The sequence below is a fragment of the Haemorhous mexicanus genome, chromosome Z (assembly GCF_027477595.1).
Source record: "Haemorhous mexicanus isolate bHaeMex1 chromosome Z, bHaeMex1.pri, whole genome shotgun sequence".
NCBI lineage: Eukaryota > Metazoa > Chordata > Aves > Passeriformes > Fringillidae > Haemorhous > Haemorhous mexicanus.
The window spans coordinates 55,229,453-55,254,138 of record NC_082381.1 but is presented as its reverse complement, the minus strand read 5'-3'; the positions used below and the strand labels follow the sequence as shown (position 1 = coordinate 55,254,138).

Genomic DNA, 24,686 nt, shown 5'->3' with positions numbered 1-24,686 from the left:
CAATGGAAGTCACCAAATCAAGCCTTAGGAAAGAATAAAAAAAAAAAAGTCGACTTGAAAAAAAGTTTCGGTAAAAAGGGAACCATGAGGGAAGAGATACAGCAAAACCTTAGCACATATCCAACACTGCATGAAATTAAATTACATGTTCTTCAGGTACATGTGTCTACATCCTTCAGTGACAGATGCTTTAACCATTAATCATGCTGAATTTTGAGTTAGGATTCCAAGTATGGGATGAACAGAAAACATAGAAACTCAGTTATTTTGAAAGTTAACTCAGAGGTTTCAAACACAGCCAAGAGACTGTCCCATCTGTCCCTAATCTGTCCCATCTCTAGACTTAGAGCAGAAACAATAAAAGGAGACCTAAAGTTGTCTGTTTCTGAAGACAAAAGAAAGCAGTTCCCTAGACGAGCTCTTTTCACAGCTCTGACATAGTTCATAGAAATAAATTATATCATTTTCAAAGGCAAACATGGATGATACTTCTGGTTGTTAGAAATATTAACACGATTTCATGAAGAAAAAAATGGAAGCAATTTATTCCCTGATCTGCTTAGAAAACTGCAATGTTGCTATAGGTAACATAATGGTACCAGCAGCTTTGCCATAAAAGCCAAGTTGTTATAATTCATGAACAGTAGTCTTCAAACAATTTTGTGGAAAGTCAGATGAACATAACCAGTGAATAAAAAGCAGACTTACTACACAAATGACCATCAGTACCACTGCACTGCCATTATTTCAAAATGAGGGAGATAAAATGTGCTGCAGTTTATGAGCCTTTTGAACCTCATTTTCCAGAGGAGTCTTTGACCTAAAAGCATTTTTAGGGACTTTATTTTATGACTAACAACCATAGCCTGCTGTTGCCGAATTTGGGAGCAGGGGTTGATTGTAATTTCTGTAACTCTTTAAAGCTTGGAATATTATTCTATCATGGCGAAATACCTATTAAATTTGTTTAGTCCTGTGAACAGGATCCTCTGTGATCCAAGTAGTTTCCTGTACCCCTCCTTTCTCTATCCATGAGAGTATTTTCTGAATCAGAAATTCAGCACCTGTCTACCTTTAATAAATGATGATGGTATGTCTCTTCTTCCTCCTTCTGTATTGGAGTACCTGTGAACTGCCTTAGGGGGGACAGAACAGCTGAGGCAGGAGAAAGTAGTAATTTGCCAGCTCAATTTTTGGGCCACTCTTCCTTTGTACTGCACTCACCCCAGGGAAGTGCATGCTGCTGCAGCTGTGTGACAGACTAACCGACTCAGAGCCCAACTGCTGCTTGCTATACCACATGACAACAACAAGGGGTGAGGGATGTTTGCAAACTTCCTAATTCCACATGTTCCCTGAGGGTAAGCCAAGCTGTAATCACTGCTGCCCTCTTGATCTCAGTCTAAGCCACAACTGCTGGGGAACACGGGAGACTTGTAGTCTCCACAGTCAGAAAAAGCAGTCACAAGTCTAGTGGAAAAAAAAAGAAGTATTTGGTGGGAAGCTTTCTGTAGAAATGTTCAATGATTCACTCACTGTCTTCTACTTTGTCTGTGGGATGAGCATTAAATAGATGAGTTTGAGAGACTAGGCTGATTTTCATTAGATTTTCTGAATGAATCAAAACAGTTTCCCGAATAGAAAAAGCACTAAAAAGCATACCAAAAAGTCTGATCAACTTACTGAGCAAATTCTGTTTCATTTCCAACAACAAACACGGTAAATCAAGACCTGCTCTTCACAGATTGATACAGGGAACATATCAGAATTACCTATTCAAAACATACAAGTTCCAAAGTTCCTGAACAGAATTATCCACACCTCACACCTTAAGAGGGCTTTCTGTGAAAGAAAAATACTGGAACACACACTCAAAGGCACACATAGCTAACCCCAAAATAAATTTTAATTCAACAGGGTTCCAGAAAAACCCTTTTACAGTGCATTTCTATTTTCTTTCTCTTTTAGTCTTTTACAAAGCATTCAACACAATACAGATGTAATTTTGACTTGATTACAATAATAATTTCAAACTGCATCTTGATAATATAAAATAAACACATGGGTATCTTTGAATCATATTAAGTACCATAACAGTTAAAAGGCACACAGCATATAAAGGGAACCTGAATAACTTTGGATATTAAGGTAGTGTGCATTAAACTTTGCAAGATTTTGCTCTTTAATTTCACACAAATCCAGTTCTTTTTATCTGTGCTAGTTATTAGTAATGCAGACCCCGTCACATACAATTAAAAAAACCTCTGTATTTGCTGTTTGAGAGACTCACAATAAGTGCAGCAATTACTTAGAATGTGAGGGATCACAATAGCATTAGCAATCTGCAAAGTTTTGCAGAATGGCACTGGATTTGGCTTGAGCCTGGTAATGTTCAATATAATGAGTACTCACATGCTGTCTAAATAAATGTTTTTTAACAGACAAAGGATGCAAGATTAAAAAAAAAGACTGTTTTGAAAGATCAAAACCTGAGCCAATTATAAAGATTTGCAGTACTAAATAGAACAATATAATACTAGAATAGAGTAATGAGTTCATTGTGTAATCAACATAATCAAGACTGGTGTCCTTTCTGCAAGTTTAAGTTTAAGCATTAGTTAAAGTCTGTCCGCTTTTTAGCAAGGCTAGTAATTCTTCTCAATAATTCTATTACACTTCTCTTTTTCAATAAGGCAATTTTAATTTCTCAGAGTTATCTACTAAATACTGTCCACCAGTAGTCTATATTGGGTGCAATATTGTTTAACTTCTCCATCAGTGCCTTGGATGAAGGGGCAGTGCCCCCTCAGCAAGCTCACTAATGACACAGAGCTGGGAGCAGTGGCCGTGCTGCCCTTCAGAGGGTGGAGAGAGGGGCAGGGAAGAACTGTCTGAAATTTAGCAAAGGCACAGGCAGGGTCCTGCACGGGGGGAGGAAGAACCCCAGGCACCAGCACAGGCTGGGTCTGACCTGCTGGAAAGCAACTTTTTTGGAGGAAGACCTGGAACCCTTGGGGGACAGCAAGCTGTCCATGAGCCAGCAGTGTGTCCTGGTGGCCAAGAAGGCCAATGGTGTCCTGAGGTGCACTGGGAAGAGCAGTGCCAGCAGGGTGGGGGAGGTGATCCTCTCCCTTTACTCAGCCCTGGTGAGGCACGTCTGGAGTGCTGTGTCCAGTTCTGGGCTGCTCAGGACAAGAGAGACACAGAGCTATTGGAGAAGGTGAAGCACAGGCTGACAAAAATGATGAGGGAACCTCTTTTAGAAGGAAAAGCTGAAAGAATTGGGTCTGCTCAGCCTTGAGAAGAGATGACTGTGAGGGACCTTACTGTTAAGAAGTATGCAAAAGGAGGGTGTCAGATGATGGATCCAGGCCCTGTTTGATCATGCCAAGCAATAGTACAAGAGTCAACAGGCACAAACTGATGCACAGGAAGTTGCACCTGAACATGAGGAAGAGATTCTATAAGGTGCAGTGATCAAGCACTAGAACAGGTTGCCCAGAGAGGTCAGAGAGTCTCCCTCATTAGGGACATTCAAGAACTGTCTGGACACAATTCTATGCCATCTGTTCTGGGATTACCCTGCTTGAGCAGGGATGCTGAACATGAGGATCCCCTGTAGTCTCTTCCAACCTGACCCATTCTGTGATTCTGTGAAATACAATTACACATTTCTACATGTTGCAGTAATACTGGGTTGAGGAACAGCATTGATAAAGATAGTTTTAAATATAATTCTTAACCAAGTTTACAAACTGAAGTTCAAAACATAAAAAAACCCTCACTTCAACATGATTATTTTTTTTTTCTTATGAAAAACATGAGATTCCATACCTTGTTTTTGAAGTAAACCTCAATTGGTAAAATGAAACCAGCATATCCAGATTCTTCAACTTTGTAAGGTGGGTCCTTGCACACTGAAACAGAGAAAAAAACAGTATTTAACAAAAAAAAATCTGAAATTCATAAGCAAACCATATGAGTAAATCTGTGACAATAGTTCTACATGGCACTGTTAAAAAACTACACACACGCAGTAGGATACACCTGTGCACAACTCAACCTGAATTCTGCATGCAAATTTTACTTGCCGGCATAAAACCCCCACTTTATGGATAGGAAATCTATCTCAAATTTGAAAATTTTATTATTGGGAAAGGGGGGACATAACACAGCTCTTCATATAGTGATGAACATGAGGAAGGTTAACTATAGTATTATGTTTAAAAAGATCCAGATTTTCCTCAAAGGATTCAGACTTCTATAAAAATTCTGTGCATATTATTAGCCATACTACAATCTTTTTCTTCAAGTTCTCAGTTTAATGCAAAGGCTTTTAGCTACTTTGAGTTCCCACCATACTGAATAGCAGATCTCTGAAGAAAATGGCACTAGCTGTCAACTCCAGTCAGTGACAAAAAGTAGGTTGTTACAGAACTTGGAACAGTGGCCATCTCTGCCTTCTCCTGTTTGATTGCATGGCAGTCTCATTGTCTTGAGTCTCAGAACTCAAGTCTACGTAACACATTAGCACAAAGGGAGGCAAAGCTTGAGAAACCATGTATCTAACTGCAGCATCAACTCAGATGCTTCCAAATGCTGCATGTATGACATGCTATGTATGAAAAATCATATCTATGGCACTACCATCTCACTGAAGGTTTCTCCACTTGTAGGCTGGTAGAATGATGCAGTTAATAACACAAAAGGTTACAACATCTCCTCTAGCCCTGTGAAACTAGCTGAAAAAAAATCAAACTATCAGATGAATCACAACTTGCTCAGACATATACTCCTTTCAGAATTGCCTGGTAGTTTACAAAAAGAATGTCCTGCAATTAACTGTACAGGGCCTGATTACCAAAATTATTCTTTTAGCAAAGCACCACAGATAGGCACTTAAAATCCTTTATCATCCTGAAAACATGACAAGGCCCATCAGACACACCCAGGAACATAAACACTCTTACATTCCCAATAGTACAATCAGTACTGAAGCTTTCTGAGGACATGCAAGCTTGGTTAATCCCCAGGTAAACAAACACAGAAGAATTTTCTACTACTATCTTGCCATTCTCCTTTTTGCTAGCACCAAACTCCTCAAGGGTTAGGGAGATCACAAGTCCTTGCTCACCTACTGCAGTTGACTATCACTATCTCATTTCACTACACAAAGTTAACAAAAAGGGAAAAGGATGGAAAAAGAGCAAGAACAATCTCTTTTACACACTGTTCTACAACACTGTTCTCTGGAAGCTACAGAAGTTAATTTTTTTTTCCTGGCAGAAAAAAAAAAAAGCCAAAAAACAGAGAAGCTATAGTTTGTAAAGTGGGATTTGAAAGGTTTTGAAAAAAAGCATTACCGGTCACTACTGGTCAAAAAAAAGCATGATTGGTCAAATCAAAGAGATGGCTTCAGACCAAGGTCTTCAGTTGGAAACTGGAAGAACCTCCCAGAAGTAGTATTTCACTTTATACTGGCATATCTTCTCCTAAGACAACTTGCCAGCATTTGAAAAATGTAAATATAATAGTCCTAGTTAAGCACAGAGGTTACAGTACTATGTATTGGCAATTTTTCAGTCAATAATAAAGGAGTATTCCTGTTCCTCCTCTGCCTTCAGTAGACAACTTGAGGAGAAAGGGTTCACAGTATTTTTTGAATGGTCACACACAGAAGATTGAAATCCACTTACACAAAAATGGGGAAAGACTATACAGATCAGATAGAAATGCAGAGGCTTTAGAAACAGTGATTTCAGGCTACATATTCGTGATGTCACAAACATCACATCAACTTCTTCCTGAGAACTTAATTGGTGCAGAAAACCTCATTAGCATGAATATTTTTCATTGCATCCCTCACAAAGGTCTTCCTGCAGATTTACACAGCTGCTTGCCATGCTGAATAGTACCTCATCAAAGTCTCATGGTTCTTCAAAGAGTCTGTAACAGCTCTGAGTTTTGATAATGCCTGGATAATGGGCTGCAGAGCAATCACCTGGAAACTACTTTGGGTGTCTTCTCAAACTGAAAGATGGTCTTTTAACATAAGGAAAATTCTAGACTTGTTGATGAAACCTTCCTGAAGAGAAACAGACGTGACTGAGCAAAGCTCAGTGCTATTGTGTATGTGCAGACTGCAGCTATTACATTTTTCTCACATTTTTTGTGGAAGCCATCACTGACAGAACATACTGACAGAAATGGCATTTCTGTGCACTCTGAAACAGCACTTCCTGGGCTAAGCTCTTTTTGTCTTATTGAACTGTCAAAAGGAGTAACCAGGGCTGCAGTGACATGTGGTTTAGCCAAGCCAACAGGAAATCATCCCAGCAAGGTATGCTGAGCAGAGAAAAGAGAAGTGGCACGAGTTAAGTAAACTGCAGAAAAGGAAGTAAGAAAACAAACAAAAAACCCAAAACTGCTCAGGAGAGGAGAAGAGGGGAAAAAATCCCAAACCTGTAGTGAAAAAAGTAAAGAGAAACAAATGCATATCGTAAATGTAGACCAACAAACTCAACCAACAACAGAAACTAGGAAGAAGTGATTTTGAAAAAGAAAGCACCCTAACAGATGTCCCAAAGCTTGCTAGGAAAAAAGTGACTATGCTAGACTAGGTACTTAAACAGAAAACACCACCTTATTACAAAAAGTCTTCCTCCTGATCCAGAGGGACAGAGGCATTTCACCTCGGACTGCTCCTTTCCTTTAAAGTGGCACCTAAAAAATCCATTTCAAGTGCCAGACCAAATGTCTTGCTTGGTCTGGCACTTAATTGCTTTCTCCTAAGGAAAAAGCTTGTATGAAAAACAATTTTCTCCCTCTCTGCTGTATCTTTTTTCTAGGTGGTCCAAACTCAAGGCAGTCTCTACAACAATTAAAGCCCTGAAGGTTCCCACAGACTCAGCTAAAAACTGGTGTCTGATAAGGCAGTTCCAGGGAACATCGCTGAGATGCAGGAAGAAGTGGGCAACAGCATACAGAATAACTGAACAATTGTAACAGTGTTTCCTGTCACAAGAGTTGTAGGTCCAGAAGAAGATAAGTAAAAACATAAGCAAAATGACACATACTTCTTTACACACACTGACCACAGAATAAAATGTGTGGGGTTTGTTGCCTGTGTAAGGCAAAATAATGAGCTTAGCTCAGTTGATCAAAGCGTGGTGGGAATAACACCGACATTGTGCATTCAATCCCTGTACAGGTCACTTAAATGTTGGACTCAATGATCCTTGAAGGTCCCTTCCAACTTAGAATATTCTATGAGTTCATGGTACTGACCTGTTATTGTATGTTTGTCAGAATAATCTCTTCTCCCATAAACAAAAATTTTAGTCCTAATGTATTTGCAAATACTTTTTCTAAACAGATAGATCAATTAAAACTCTTTTAGGCACAATTTTGAAATAAAAATAGGAGCTCATGCAACATAATCATAATGCTGAAGTCTGTCCCTTACGTTCACCATGTTTCATTGTGCTGTGGGGTGAACACTGCAGTAACAGGTAGTAACATGTGGTACGTTTAAGGCCACAGAATGGAAATTAGATCAAACAGGTCTTTAACTGTAGCTAAAGCTGTTGTGAAATGCTGCACAGGAGCTTGAACACAGGTGAAACGAAATTACTAGTCAAGTTAAGGGGTTTATATATTTATATATATATATATATATATATAAAGATAGAGGGAATAGGGGAAGGTGTAAAAGCTAGGTCCTAGGATAAGAAGAGGTTGGAATGATGGTTTGCCTTAATGCTGAAAAACCATACACATGTGCACACATATACAACTGCACAGAGGGTGAATTCTAGTACTGCACACACTTCAGGCACTCATCTACAGTATACAGTCACTTAACCTCCTGTGGCAGAGGACTACTCAGGCACTCAGCTGCAATGCTAGACGAATTACAAACACTTCATGAACAGGAATAGTCAGAAACACACTGATTATGCTGATGCGTTCATTTTGAGCTGCCTTCCTATACAAACAGGTTCCAATAATTCATAGATGATGACAAGTTATGGAAATGCTCCTCAAACAAAACTTCCCTTCCAGAAGCTGCAAGGTATCAATGGGCATCAGTAACAGCAACATTATCACTACTACTACTGCTGCAACACAATTTTATTAATAAGGATTTCTTCTCAATAATGATTTAGTATCTGTTTACATTGCCTAATTTGTTACATTGCCTAATCATACTATCAAGAGGCCCTGCAGAGCGACCTTGACAAATCACAGAGCTGAGCAATCACCAACTGTATGAAGTTTAACAAATACAAGTGCCTGATTCTGCAACTGGGATGGGGCAACCCTGGATATGCAGAGAGACTGGGGAATGAGACACTGGAGAGGACAGCTGCAGAAAAGGACCTTCGCAAATCAGCATATTCCATGAATCCGTGACACTCATTCTACACGTAAGAAAGAAATGAGAGTGCTCAGTTCTCATCCAGTGCATTCTATAACTGAACTCTCTTGATAATTCCTGCAGAATTAGTCAGCCAAGATCACAGAAAGTCAGAACAAGCATGGATGATTACCTGTCCCCTGTTCTATCAGGAGAATAGACCTTCTCTACAGCACACATAAATTGCTGAAATCATTTATCTCACATTATTTATTTCTTAATTCCACAAGTGAAGCACTACTTTCTCTTTCACAAATGCATTCCCATGTGTTGCATCAGACATTAACTGACACTGAAGGAACAGATGCAATCAAGCCACAATGACACATTTACTAAAAGTGACTATACTGAAGCTTTTCGACATAATAATAACAAAATTCTAGTTAAAGCTATCTTTCTTAAAAGCTTTAACATGATACTCACTTGCCAGTTTAACACTGTTGAACACATCATTATGAATAGGTTTTTTTCTTTGTTTTATTTTTTTCTTTATATTAAAAACACAGTCAGAAGGAACAAGTAAAGGCAGAAGTTCCCTTCAAGCAGATTTCAACACAACATCAGGGTGATGCAGAATAAAGTCTGCAAGAATTCACACATATTTTATGCATCCTGAAGGATACTCCAAGTGGGTGCCTGTAAGAAGTGATACCTTCTTAAACAGAACTGGTTTAACAATAAGGATTTTTGTACTCGTATTTTATAGATATTTGCCCATTGTTTGCTCATACTGGTCACACTCTGACCCACTATTTCATCTATTCAACATCACCTTCCTTAAAAGAAGTCTCAAAACCAAGCAGTGGCATTCATTTTCAGAGGAAGGCAGATTGTGATACCAAATCCTTCCTGCAACAATAACTCAGCTTTAAATATTCAGCTGTGATTTTTTAAAAGCTCTTTGCTATTCTGCAGCTCACCTTACCAACTGGAAAGGTCCAGTATGTGGAGTCTTAAAAAAAAAAAACCAAAAAACAACAAAACAGCCTGGAAGAGAATGGCTCTGTTATCTTCTAACTTCAGGCACACCTCAGCCATTAATATAAAAAAATTCTAGGCAGGTTCAAACAGAAACTGACAAAAAATACTAAGATGAGTGTGATTTAAATGGTACATCCTAGACTAGGAATAAGGATAGTCCATTTGCTTCACACCTTTTGCTGACATGTACTTCATGAGAAAGATAAAACCCCAAGAAAAAACACAGAAGGTACTAAAAGTTCTAAGACTCTTAGCACTCTGGGGCTCTTAGCACTGCATTTATAGATATATTACATTACTTCCCTCACAGAGAGTGACCAGATCCCCACCACTTCTACCAACGGGATAAGATAGCAAGATACAGCTTAAAACCACTGAAATAAAGTGAACTCTAACTATATTTTGGAGTGATATTTTCTGTACACACTGTCTACTCCCTGACCATTAAATAGCTTCTTCATCAACTGAGAGCAATCTAATACACAAGGATGGAGGGGCAGGGAAGTCTCCAAATCTGTGGCTGAGTTTGGACTCAATTACACCTAGGCTCCATCAGGAATTTAGAAAGCAAGAGGCTTGTCTGTGAACCTTGTGACTCAGCAGGAGGGTCTCACCACTTTACATGCTTACTCTTTTCCATCTCTGGTCTCTGTCTGACTCATTCTAATTTGATTCTAATACACATTACATGTATTTCATCCATGTAATAAGTCATAGAGTGAGCCTTGCCATTGAACTTTGCTAGTCACAAATTTATACTAAACCTGCTTTTGCTAATACCTTTGACAGGGATTTTTTAAAGCAACCAAACCCATTCATTTGCAAGTCACTGTTACATGTGATGGAGCTGTGCTTTCCTGAGGATGGTGGAATGCTTGCCTGCTCATTAAGGAAGTAGTGAATAAATTCCTTGTTTTGCTTTGCTTGCATGCACTGCTTTTGCTTTACCTATTAAACTGTCTTAATCTCAACCTACAAGTTTCTCACTTTTATCCTTTCAACTGTTTCCCTCATCCCACTGCAGGGAAATGAATAGGCTGTGGTGTGGTGCTTAGATGCCAGCTGGGGATAAACCACATTACCCCTCCAGGACTTCCAGCAGAAGGACCATTTTCCTGATATAGAAAGATTCTCAGGCAGCTGTTAAGTTTTAAAGTTCATTACACATCAGATGGTGCAGAAGCCCCTTCTCTTGACTAAAAGACACAAAGCTTGTATTCTGCATGGCACACACATGCAAAAGTCCTTACTGAGACATTCAGAAGTTCTTGGAAATGTCTAGGATCACATATAGTTTATGCCTGCCATCCCTTTTGTCTGCTCCCTCATGTTTCCTCTGAACAAGACAGGAATGCAAAAGAGATCAGAAAAGAATAAAAATGAGTACTTTTAAACTGAGTTATTCCTACATTTCCTACTTTATGTCTAGATGTTATATTATCAAGACAATTGTATTTTTTCAGTACAGTTTTTACAACTTTTCAAAAATTACTGCTAAAAAATTTACATATGTCTCAGGTGTCAGTGGACTATGGCACTTCCAGAAGGCACTGTTCTAGAAGCCTTTCTTAGATGAGCATGACACTAAGGCAAAAGAACAAACCCTTGAACAACTGTACTGCAGCTAAAGCTGCCTGGATAATAACATAATAAACCAAACAATTTTCTTTGATGGAAAACACATTAGGTATAACATTAAAAACTCAGAAAATAAATGTCAATTTGCCCTGTAAATATCATTAGTATTTATAGAGTAATAAAAATTTCCAGTAATTGTGCACTAGTACATTCTCATATTTGTATAGAATGTACAGCCCTTGGGATATTCTATTTTACTCAGAAAAACAGGTCCCACAATTGCAGAATTTGAAGTAATTTCTTTCTTGGTTATTAATTATATACATTCTCTTACTATGAAATACTTTGCACAGAGAATATTTTTTCTTAACCTCCAGACAGATACTTAACACAATAAATCTTATACTCTATTTTAATTTCATTATGCTATGCAAGGATGCAAGGATCCAACTGGGAATATGCATTTCAGAGTCAACAAGATCAGTCTGTATAGCAGTGCTGCCATAATTGTGTCAAAATTTGGGGGTTAAAGAAGTTTTACAAGCAAGCCAAGACTATTTTTGTTTCCATCACACTTCCATCCTTCATGGTTATATTACTTGACTCATTGCAGAATGAGTAAAGCTGGAAGGGACCACAAGTGAACTCTGGTCCAACCTCCCTGCTCAAGCTGGGACATTCTAGAACACAAGGCACAGGCTTGTGTCCAGTTCTTGAGTATCTCCAGTGAGACAGACTCCACAACCTCTCTGAACCTTCTCTAATAGCTCTGTGTCTCTCTTGTCCTGAGAAGTCCAGAACTGGACACAGCACTCCAGATGCGCCTCACCAGGGCTGAGTAAAGGGAGAGGATCACCTCCCCCAGCCTGCTGGCACTGCTCTTCCCAGTGTACCCCAGGACACCACTGGCCTTCTTGGCCACCAGGACACACTGCTGGCTCATGGACAGCTTGATGTCCCCCAAGGGTCCCAGGTCTTCCTCCAAAAAAGTTGCTTTCCAGCAGGTCAGACCCAACCTGTGCTGGTGCCTGGGGTTCTTCCTCCCCACTTGCAGAACCCTGCAATTTCTTTTGCTAAGTTTCAGACAGTTCTTTGTTCTTCAGATGTAGTATTCTGAAAAAAAAAAAAATTGCCTGTATCCTGAAGCTGTTCAGAGTAAGTATACATAAGATCATGAACACTACCTCCCAAAATTATTTTAGCAATTGGACAGTGGGACTAAGAACAAGATACAAAAATTTCTCTTTCAAACACATTAATACCATTAATGGAAAAAGACAAAAAAGCATGTTAACTTGAGCAAAACAGAGATGTATTAATATGACATGAGGTTAAACTAAGGGTATTGCTAAGGCTAGAATAATTATTTATGGTAAACAGTGTGTATACAGTAACCTGCCTGTTTTTTCTTCCTGCCACCTAGAATTACTTGTGTAACAGAACAATACAGAGCCCCACAATAAAAATACCCTGAAAGGGAGAGACTTGTAATTTGTGTGCAAGCATGTTTACAATTAATATGATGTAAATGTATGCTTCAGGCATAAACTGAGTTTAGGTGCTGTGTTTGCCTACAGGTGATGCAAAGGTTGTATACCCTGGCATGCACGTAATTTATCACAACAATTACACTACTAAGCTGATAGGAATTTTGTGGGGAGAAAACAACCATGTGAGGATAAGGAAGTGGCATATAAAACTACAAGTTTCTTCAACCAGAAATAGTTAAAATTGGAATGCTGGTTAGGACCACTGTAGCATGCCTATAGCTTTATTCTTCTCCTTAAGAGAGGCAGAATAGAACAAACTATTTTATTTGGAAGGGACCTACAATAATCATTCAGTCCAACTGCCTAAACACTTCAGAACATAGTTCAAGTATGTTGTTAAGGACATTGTCCAAATGCCTCTTAAACACTGATAGCCTGGGGCGTTGACCACCTTTCTAGAAAGCCTGCTCCAGCATATTGGACTGTCCTGATATTAAAAAAAATGTTTCCAAATGTCCAGTTTCAACCTGCCCTGGCACAGCTTTGAACCACTCACACAAATCCCATCACTGGGTCCCAGGTAGAAGAGATCAGCACCTCCCTCTCCACATCCCCTCCTCAGGCAGCTGTTCAGGGCAGTAAGATCACCCCACAGCCTCCTCTCCTCCAAGCTAGACAAACACAAGAGTCCTCAGCTGCTCCTCACAGGACATTCCTGCCAGCCCTTTCATCAGCTTTTTTACCCCTCCTCTGGACACATTCAGGGACCTTCCCTCCTTTCTCAGACTGTGGGGCCCAGCACTGCACACAGGACTCGGGGTGAGGCCGCACCAGGGCTGAATCCAGCAGGATGATCCCAATCACAGCTGGTGATGCTGTGTCTGATGCACCCCGGGATGGGGTTTGCCCTCCTGGCTGCCCAGGCACACACTGCTGGCTGGAAGCTAACCAAGGCTTCCGGTTCACCCTTTGTTTTTCACACTGCATGGGTTGATGTACAAGCATTTCAGATACACTGAAAGATATAGATAGATAGATAGATAGATAGATAGATAGATAGATAGATAGATAGATAGATAAAAATAAATAAAAAATACACACACACATATACACACACACTGAAAGGTACAACATTAATTCACTAAAAAGGCTAGCCACTGATACGTTTCTTCACAAGTTCTGAGTGCTAAATTCTACAGCTGACAAACCTCCCTTTGCACATAAAATAGAAATGAAAGGAAAAGAAATAGAGATTAGACCATAAAGGCAGAAAATCTTGGAAATTGTCTGACTGAATAATTGGTTTTGCTCTAGGCCAACTCCAGCATGAAGTGAACAACTAGCTTTTTAAAATCTTTACCTTAAAAATTGCTATATTAATGAAATTGCATTTGCAGTAATAATCTGATGGAAATCTGTTAAACAATAAAGTGACCAAACTGACTTTTAAGAGATCATAGCTACAGTTTTGCCTAAGAAAGCTAGGTGTTTTCTTATGCATAAGAGTCATTCATCATGCAATACTTCAAGTCTGAGCTCTTGAAAATATCAGAAAAAAAAGTGGACAAAATTGAATCTGCAAATTGGTATTTTTTCTTTTAAAAAATGCCACAACATTAATTGGAAAGCTATTGATGGAAGTATTACTCATTTATATGCTACAGAATAAACAATTTCTTCTGTAATCCCTAGCTCTGCTTGTTTCTGAGAGAAGCAACACAGCGTTGTTTCCAATTTTCCAGTCCGTGACATCTTTCCAATTTCACTGTTGAGTTGCAAGCATTCAGTAATAAGGAAATAGTTTTGATTATAATTCTTAAGGAACACTTTTGGGGGTAGTAACTATTTTAGTTATGCAGATCTTGAAAAAAAAAAAACCAAACTTCTTAATGACGTTTACACAGGCAAACTGCTAACATTAATTTTTTTAACCAAATACCCCAATCTTTGCTCAACAGCATTATAACACCAAAAATTCTTCTAAAATCACTGGAAAAGCTAAGTTTTGAGTTCGTGAAGAATACTTCAAACCCAACACTAAACTTTTTGCTCTTCACAATGTGTTTATCTTGCTTTGGTATGCCTCTGGCATGTATTTTCTCCATGTATTATATTGATTAAATAACAGCTTGAAAAACAGAAATAATTCAGTGTAAACATCTTGAACAAAAACTAGATTGTGTACCACCAGTCAGACATACAGGAAACAAGTAAGTTTAAACCACCATAGTTTAATGAAACTATGGTGGTCACAACGCAAAAAAGACTGCAGAGGAACAGAAAGCTACACTTTTCTTCAGTTTTGATAAGGGGAATGTAATGATTCACCTTGGGTGAAGAAAAGCAATTCAAACCTGCAAAACTATGTATGTGTAACAATTTCAACCTAAAAGATATCCTCCATTTAACATTAACTTATTATTCTTTCATGAATTAGAATAGATATTGTCTAGAGGACATTAAATTAGTCAAAATAGAAATCAGCATTTTATACTAGCATATCATGTGCTTTCAAAGAAGCCTTAACTTTTTTACATAAAAGCAGATCTTGCTGGAAGAAAATTTATCCAAAGCATTATTTCCCATAGTAGATGGACTGACTGACAATAGTCAACTGCACAAGAAAGGTTTTCAAAATCTGGCATATTTAATTCTGGAGGTTCCTTACCTTTCTTATTTTTTATTTGATGGTTTCTTTTGGTTTTTTGGGTATCTAGTTTTGGTTGTTTTTTTTTTTTTTTTACTCCCAGCAAACTGAGGGTATATCACTTCTTTACCTGAAGCTATAATTGGAGGATTAACCTGACATGTAAAAGGACCAAACTTATAACTGTGTGAAAACTTGTGACCATTATCCATCTTGGGTGTAGCCCCTCTCCGAAGCTTCTGACTGCCCAAGGTGTACCTGCTGAAGGCCTTTAATAAATACCCGCTTTTATTATCTTAATCTTGTCTAGCTTCTGTTTTAGGTACCCACTCCAAGGCATCACTTGTACAAGCTGGAAAGCAAAACAGTGAAAAATTCCAAGTTAGAACTGCAATTGTATAGGAAATTTATTTTGTATAAAATAAATGCAAAAACACTCTCTTAACCTGACAGAGTCAGGATGCAACCTGATACCCTGTTGGTCAGGGTGTTGGTAGCAGTCTGATTAAAGGGTGGCTGCAATCCTGTTAAAGTGATCAATGTGGTTAAAGCAGTGATCCTGCAGAAGGGTGTGATCTTCCTCTGAAGGTCCAGTGGTAGTCATGGAACTCTTGTCCTCTCGGAATTCAGTGGCCATTTATGGTGTTCCAAACCTCAGATTATATCCAGGTAAGAATGCTTAGATCCTCCCCCTGGGCACAGCATCTCATGAGACCTTGATGGCCCATTAGCAGAGATAGGCCCTGGAGGGAGTTAACAGGGATGAGCCATGGACGAGATAACATTGCCCCACCAAGTTTTAACAGTTTATGGAAATGGTGATAGAACACTTTTGGTTACATCTTACATTGTCACCTAAGAAAGTGGTTCTTTTTTGGGTTTTTTTCACTAGCAATTGCCCTAAGAAACTGTGTGAATACATACATTTTAGATTTTGTTCCCAGTCTGATCTTCACAGATTTGAGAAAAGAACACCCCTAAGCACTGTGTGCATGCAATTTATTGTTCAGTTAAGAAACTAAAAGAAAAGCTATGTGCCTTTGTTTCCCTAATCAGAGCAAAACTCTAAGCAGGCTTCCCCACTCATTTTTCTGTATGTTTTCAGAAGCCTAAGTCCTTCCACCAGCCAAGTGTTTTAAAAATATCATGACTTATCAAAGACAGGTGATGTTAGTTTTTAAATTCATGATGATCCTAGCAATTTAATTTCAGAAAGGTAAGCGCAAAATTCAACAGACATCAGCCACAAGCCTGACTGTCACATTTTCAGACCATCTGTCTGTCTTAGACTTTCTTTAAAATTGCCTTTCAAAATAGAACACCAAACCTAGACAGCATAACAGAAAAACAGCATCCTAAAACATCATCCTTCCCCCTTTTCTTCCCTCATGTGACATGATATTCTGCTGCCATTTACAATGGTTTCCCCTGCAGGTAGGTAACACAGGAGCCTTTGGACACTTCTGGAGGTTTCAGAGGGAATGCAGACAGAAAACACCTTGACCCAAGGACAGCAACCCATAAGTGCAGTTAATGAAGGGCAAAGAAAGTACAATTTGTGGCCAAAAAGCACACGTCCTCCCTCATTCAAAGCAAGATGAAGAGGAAGATTTAATAGACAGCAGCAGAAAAGTCACACTTGGTGCAGAAGCTGGACAAGTAGCACCTCAAGCAGCAAGCTCTGGGTTTGGGTGTACAGGCACTGGAAAGGGTTCCTCCTTGCAGGTGCTGCTCTCCCCCACTCATCCATTTAAGGGAGCACTCTGTATGTTCTATAAACCTACAAGCACACTAATACTTGTCCTCTAAAGCAGACTTCATAGCAAGTGAGGCTGAAGCCCTCACGTCATGTGACCATCACACATCTCCTCTGCAGCAGCAGCAATCAGCAGCCCCCATTCAGCCTAAAAACAACACTCAGGATCACCTTCTTGTTCCACACCACCCAGATGTACTTGTGTTCCCCATTTGCTTCCCTACCACCAGTCATACTAAGGGCTATTTCTGAATAGCTTGTTATCTGAGAAATTGAACACAACAACAAAAAAACCCTTTTCCTTAAGTAAGAAGATTAAAGTGTCAAAAGTGTCAGCCTCATGCTGAGTGAGCACTGAAGAACCTTCCCACAAGCAGAATCCAACATACTACAAAGAAAACAATAACAAAATTGAGACTGAAGACTCTCTGGCGCACTTCAGTACAATAACCTGAAGTGAAGCCAGTAACATTCCAGCAGGAGGCCCACATCTGAAAGGTGCAGAGATCCTTGAGGTGGAGTGGAGTGAGAGGGCTTTTGTTCTAGCACACAACTTCCACATTCATCTTCAGGAACTGACTACTGTCAGCAGCAGAACTTCAGCCATGTGCTTCATAAACTAAAAATGCTTCCATGGCTGTTTGCCATGCCATTTTAGACAGACTGAGATTACTGGAAATGTTAAAGGAGATGGAAAAAATCAGTCACACAGTTGTCATCTAGAAATGCCTAAACAGGCTTGCTGCAGGTCTTGAGATGAGAGACACATAGACCTCTGCTATTTTAATACTTACATGCTTTTAAGAGTCCTCTAAACAAACCTTGCTAATATAAGTAAAAGTAGGACTAAGCTAAGAGAAGCAATCAAAGGACAGGTATTGAAACATACATATTAAATCAACTACTTTTAGAATATTTCATCACTACCTTCCAAAATGTCCCAAAGTTACTTTATGAAGAATATTTACTTATGTACACAAAAGAAAGCATGACAAAAAACAATTAAGCTGTATAATGGTCCACATAGTAGCAGCAATGGAACATTCTTCATTTTCCTCAATTGTTTACATGCCTCTGAGGACAACACAAAGGATCAAACCACCATCTGCTTGAGGGTAGATTTTGGGGAAAGGACAAATCAACAGCATCTTTTCCTTGCACTTTGTTTTAGTTAAGAGCAAAAGTAAAGACAGACAGACCAAAATTAACATTAAGCCATTCTAAATTTTTCCTTCACAAGCAATCACAAACAGACTTTCTTAAGTTTTCCCACAGACAGAGCAAAGTATTTAAGTATTGAAGTATTAAGTATGAAATATTTAATACACCAAGAACAAGAGTAAGCCACTCTTGGCTCAATAGTAATGATGGCCACTTTACAAGTAGTGGTACACAACAGGAGAGAACTGCCCAGTAATAAAGAAACCACAGTAAAGCCACTTTTAAACAAGGCTAAAAGTTGAATGCATGGTCAAGGCAGTATAACCAGCTCCTACTTGAAGTCTTCAGAACCAATCAAAATATCAGGGTGGACTGGAGAAGTAGCACATAGACATAATGTACTGCGGGAAAAAATCATTCTGAAACAAAGTGAGTACAAAACACTCACACCAGCAATCTTAATTTTATTTATTGAACAGGCGGACTGATGGAAGTCAAAACATTCTTAACAAGGTATTTTTCAATATGAGTGCTATTTAAAATATTTTTTTAATGATTGAATGTAAGACAGTTATCCTACTGAGAAAAAACCCTTGATACAAGAGAATTATGTTATGTTTCATATGAGCATAATGAAGACAACCAGCTGATTTAACATAACTTCTTACACTTAACAAGATAGTAACAAATGGTAATCAATGTAGAGAGAACACATAAAAAGAATTTTTAAAGACCTGCATTTAAATTGTAATTTCATTTTAAGTAACAGTCACTTAACCTACTTACGAACATAAAGAAGACTCAGTAAACTGGATGACTGGCTACTTCAGTTAAATACATATCTGCTCTTTTGCAGTGTAACATAATTACTCTGGGTAACAGAACTGCTGTAATACTCATGAGATGTTAACTTACCCTCACCCTTTAAAAGATTAGAGCATAAAAATCAGGAAGAGCTGAGAAACCTCGAAGGAAGTATTAAAAAGCATAAATTGCCACACCACTGAGAAGAGCTAAATTCAATCTTTTATTCAAGTAACACAAATAGGGTGCATAATCGTGTGCTTACAAATGCCACTGTCACAGCCTCAACACACACAGGAAAATAAACTATTCATGACAGCCCTAGACATAACCTTTCACAAACAGATGAGAATCATTTACCTCAATTTTTAGTCTGAACTCTCATCAAAAGATTCTCACAGCACTTCTCAATAATAAAGACAAATCATGACTTCTGAAGACATCATTTACCCAGAGAGGACACTGAACAGTATGTGCTGGTAAATATTCTCTTAGAACTGCCCAGTCTTTTTACCACCTATTCCACTTAATCTCTATTTGCTGTCATATCTGTACATGAACACACAGCACCTGAGTGTTTCAAACCCATAATTACTTTAAAAGACAACAGTAAAGCTCATAGAAATACATACAGTAGCTAGAGGAAACATAGGAAAGTGCAACAATATGGTAAAGAAAATGCCAGTGGAATTTTGTCACTTTCTGAAAGGGGCATGTTACCAGCTTCAGCATCTAATTTCAGTTTCATCTTAAAAAAAGATGCTTCACAGCAGCAATCCCACAAAAGTAGCTGTCTGTAGCACTAAATGCACTGCATTTCAGACTTATGACATCCCAGAACAGACTCACAGATTTGAGCACATAGTGGGAGGAAACAAGCGCTCTCCTCCACCGGCTAACTTTAAAGCCTCTAGACAAGAGGTGTATAGTACTTCTGTACTGGTTCTGGCTGGAGTAGAGTTACATTTTTTCAGTATCTTAAATGGGACTACCATAAGCAGATTCTCATTATGTAGCCTCAGTTATCGTGCTGGAACACAACACACACCGAATGTCCTGTGAACCTACAAGCTACAGTTTGTAAAGCATTTAAGCTCAAAGCTATGTATTTTCTACAATAAATGTTTGCCAAGGTAGAGTGAGCAATCTCCAATCTAATTTTAATATAAACATTGTTACTATTGAACCATGCAATTTTCACATTTTTACCCTGACTGCTTTTACAGTAGAGAATTTGTGGGGAAACCACCAAGGTTCATCTGTCAGTGACCTAAGCACTTGACAGAGACCTTGAAGTAGGGCTTCAACACTATTAATTAAATTAATAAGTTACATGGAACTAAAAAATAAAACAACCCTGGCCTTACATTAGTATATTGACTTGCACTGAGTACTTTCTTTAGTTTATTTCTGCTCTTCTCTTTTGCCATCTGCCAACCAACCATCCACTCAGAAAAGTAGGTAAGTATGTAGAAGAATCCACACATCTGCCACTGCTGTTTCCTGCATGAACAACCCCACACCCCCCCCCCCAAAAAAATACACCTGTCCTAGGTGTTAAGATAACTGTAATCTTACACTAAACATCTGGCAGCTGCCTATATATTTTAGGCTTTAAAAGTATACATAATTGTGTAGGCAATGTGATGCCTGGACTGCAAGCCAATCCATCCAACTCCTCCAAGAAGACTAAATCTGCATTAACATCCTCAATTAGAGATTAAAAAAAACTTTGTCTCTCATATCTTCGTCCAGAGTTCCCCCAAAGTGCCTGAAACAACATGTCTTATAAATACATGTTGTTTTCAACATTCTTGGTCCCTCAGCTTGGGGCTAGGAGTTTAAGGGGTAAGGAATAACTTCATGCTGATTGCCTGTCCCAGAACAAAGGTAGTGACTAAAACCAGTGTTCTTTGGGAGCATAGCATGAAAGCTTCTCTAATATCCCACTTCCTTCCCTGGAAACAATTTCTTTCAGCAAATAAAGGAGACAAGAGTTGCTTATTAAGTATTTCTAAACAAATCTTTTGGATTTATTTACTTTAATGCTCTGAACTAGGACAGCTAGTTCATTTCCTATTGTCTGCTTCCAGGAGGGACAAAGAAGGATCTTTTTCCCCACACTTTAAATGAAAATATAATTTTTAAAAAACAGTGGAGCTGGTTATTGTTTGATACCCAAACAATTGGGAAATAATCCAGATTAAGGGTTATGACTGGGAATCAGTAACCAAATTAACCTTGACTAAAATGCTTCTAATTAGTTATTCACTCAGAAGAAACGTGAGAATATGGAGTTATCAGCAATTCTTTCTACCTTCCAATTCTCATTCTTGGACTGTGATCATTCTTACCTTTTGAAGTTCTTGCTTTGGTCACTTCCCTCTAAATGTTGTCAATATTGACATATTTTGAACATGTGACATGCTCAAACGGATATTCTCTATAAAAGAGTTCATTTATCCTTTTACTCCTAGCAAACATTACCAGGCTTCATCAGAAAGCAAAGGAAGAGTGACAAATTCTGCGCACGCTTTTGTTTCCCATTCCTTCTCATCATCTCAAGAGCAGAAATTCAGAAGAATGGGATTCAACATTTACTCTTCTGCCTCAGAGGGGGTCAGTAAAATGACTAGAGGGAAAGCAGTCTATTCATCCTTCCCTAGATCTGCTAAGGCCCATGCTAAGAAATACAACATTAGAAGAAAGCAGCGTGATTTTTCAGAAGTTAAAGAAAAATGGAAAAGCTACAGTCTTAGTCTTAACAGTTTCACACAAGGTAGCAGAGCTGTAATACTGTTTCCCTCATCACCTGGTCAGACAGTGGCTATAAAATGGGGACAACAGAAAAAACAAAAGAACACACACCAGCTTAAATGCCTCACAAGAAGGTGGAAGGTTTGACTGAGACAGAAAATCAGTTCTCAGAACAGCCCTTACTTCATCTAGATTTTGTATGGGGTGTGGCCTGTGGGCCTCGGGCATCTTCACCTGTTCCCATGGCTTCTCTCCAGGGTGTTTTTTAGTTTCTGGGGGAAGGATAAATCTCACGCATTTCTGAGGACTTAGCAAGTGTTGATGAGTATCTAGGCTGACGGGTCAGGACGAGGGACTGTGGAAAAGGCCAGTATCAATCTCTGTGTTGCCTGTCCTACACTGGTGGCACTAGTTTGGGTCTGTCCTCATTTCCACAAGGTAGTAATTTTCATCAAATATGGAAAAAGTTAACATCCTCAAGACTCTCGTTGCTTTCAGAGGGATATGTCAAAGTGATTAAAAAGCCTTGGTTCCTTAAGGAAAGCAGTATAGATTACATGTTTCTTATTGCCAACCATGCTGTCTAAGATTCACTTATGCATTGCTTACAGTATAACCGAAGTTTTAATTATTCTGTTCCCACTGAATTTGATTGCCTGCCTGTCTGCTCTTTGCTTACAGTAAAAATTCCTTCAACAAAGCATGTGTATTCTGATCATCTAGTGAATTACACCATTTTTTTCCCCCTCATGTTCTATAAAACAGTTTTCACACAAAAGCCCCTAATATGCACCATCTGCATCAGGCTGAAATTCCCAGAGGCTAGTAGCTCATTCGACTTGTGAGAGTCTCCTTGGCACCTATACATTTTTCCATGGTTAAGTCAGCTGTTGGAGTAAATTAAGTATTAAGAATACATTTAACCCCCTGGAACTTGAACTTAGGCCACAGCAATTACAAGTACCTCCAATTTTTTAAGGAGTTTGCTCATTCAGTTTTGTCATCAGTAACATGACTAACATTCTAAGTCAAGCTAAGAGATGCTTGAAAAGCCAAGTTATTACTCAAAAGAAATTAAGAACCTTCTTTAGGGAAACTCCACGGAACTGCTTCCTCCCCTGCTAAAAATATGGTGCTTTACTGAACTTTTTAATATTTCAGTGGTTTTTATTTTCTTTAACACAGTGTCATAAGTATACAGTACTGTAGACATGGAAGAATTTTCAACCACTTCAAGATAAATTGAGAAGTAACTTACATGTAAGTTTACATGTAAGTGTTTGACCAAGGAAATTAGCATTATTGGCAACAACTTTTAGAGGATTTGGAGAGGGGCAAGGAGATGGGAAACACCTTCTTTTATGTCATCCACAAAATCAGTGGCAGATTTATGAACAGACAGACACTACTGACTAACAACACACGGCTTTACCTATAAAAATTTTTCATTTTGTTAGACTTAACAAACTGAACCTGTCCTCATATTCAACATTCACAAAAGGCACAAAATAAATCAACAAAACCAAACAGATCTTTCTGCCCCTAAGCTGCTCTGAAAATAACATGCCCTCTAGGCAGCAATTACCTGACAATTTCTACCACTCCTTTCAATGTGAGTTTAAAATTCTGAGCTAACACTTGGGGATATATCACACAACCACATGTGTACATTTTGTCAGTCTTAGTATTGTTAAGCATTAAGTGACAAAGCACAATTTTGGACAATCTATGAGAATTTACTCAACTAAAAAACAACCTTTTCTCCTACTAACATTGGGGTTGCTTTCAAAAAATAATCCAAGCATCTAAGGGGAGCCCTTTCAAAATAATAGCAAAATGTTTAGAGTACTGGTTCTCAAAATAGCAACAATTTGCCTGGTTTCTAAAACAACAAATGAAAGACAATAAAGCATTGACTTCAAGAGGTGGACCACTGCAAATATAGCATGTGAGTGAATTGCAGCTCAAGACCAGAAGTTACCACCAGACAATTAGCATCAATAAAATGAGGTCATCCTCAACAAAGAGCTAGGTACTTTATACACACTGGTATGTTTATTACACAGGTTATTTCATAGAGACCACTTAGAGATTACTAATAAATTTCCTGGTTCATTTGAACAATGGATCAACTAGGGACAACTTAGAAACTAAGTAGGACTTCTTTACAAGTCTTACACTAGTACACTGCTCTTCTAGAAAACTATTTGCTCAAATATTTTTATACGGTTAAATATGTTTTCCTAAAAGTAAAGAAACTTTCCAGCTCTTGATAAAACTCTTGAAGGGGAAACAAGAATCCTAAGCAATGCTGACTATATTTCAGTTATACCCTTTCCTATGAAACCCTCAATTAAAAAACTGATTCAGCTCACTACAGAAGCAGAAGGTTACTGAATTGTTTCAACTTCAGTAAAACCAAAGAAGCTGCAGTTCTTGGCTGCCATTAACGGAAGATCAAGATTTTCAAGGGAGAAGCTGTATTTTTCATAGTTGTTCTTGTTGGGGTGAATTGTATTTGCACAGGATAAAGTCATACTGACTCCACTTCACATTGGTTCTCACTAACAGGTGGTGGTAAAGACATGTCAGTGGAAAAACACATTGGGAAGATTTTAATCAAGACATACAAGAAGATAATTAATATGACTAAATGAAAGCTATTTTGATTAAAAGCGTTCTACTAATTTATTTATTTTATGAAGTCACATTCAAGAAGCCCTTCAAAGCAGTTATTCAGTGCAATTGGAAGAAGTACTATTTTCAGTGTTTTATACTTTAAGGGGGTTAATGCATGTGGACAAGAGAATGATCCATCACAAGGGCAGATCAGACTAGTGAGAAGTTTTACATTTGGCCATCAATATCCATGTTTTCTAGCCAGTAAGTGGGTAAGGATAACTGCTTGTAATAGCCCATATTACAAAGTGCTTAAAATAGGACTATTGAGCTGTGATACTATAAGCAAAAAACACTCACAAACTGAAAACCATCTCCTTTGGGAAAGGACCAGTCACTATCTTATCAGCTAGAATTACTGCAGCATTCATCATTTAAGTAATTAGAACATGCTTTGAGAAATTATCTGGTTTT

At 38.5% G+C, this 24,686-nt stretch overlaps 1 protein-coding gene across 4 annotated transcripts in view; it reads right to left on the bottom strand.

Annotated features, from left to right (window-relative positions):
* The window catches only part of MLLT3 (MLLT3 super elongation complex subunit), a 119,591-nt gene that overhangs the window by 56,847 nt on the left and 38,058 nt on the right, over positions 1 to 24,686 (bottom strand). For all 4 annotated transcript variants that reach the window (XM_059873618.1, XM_059873619.1, XM_059873620.1 and 1 more), the window contains one exon: positions 3,835 to 3,917. In XM_059873618.1, the coding sequence (XP_059729601.1) occupies positions 3,835 to 3,917 (83 nt within the window). The remainder of the gene's footprint in view (positions 1 to 3,834; positions 3,918 to 24,686) is intronic.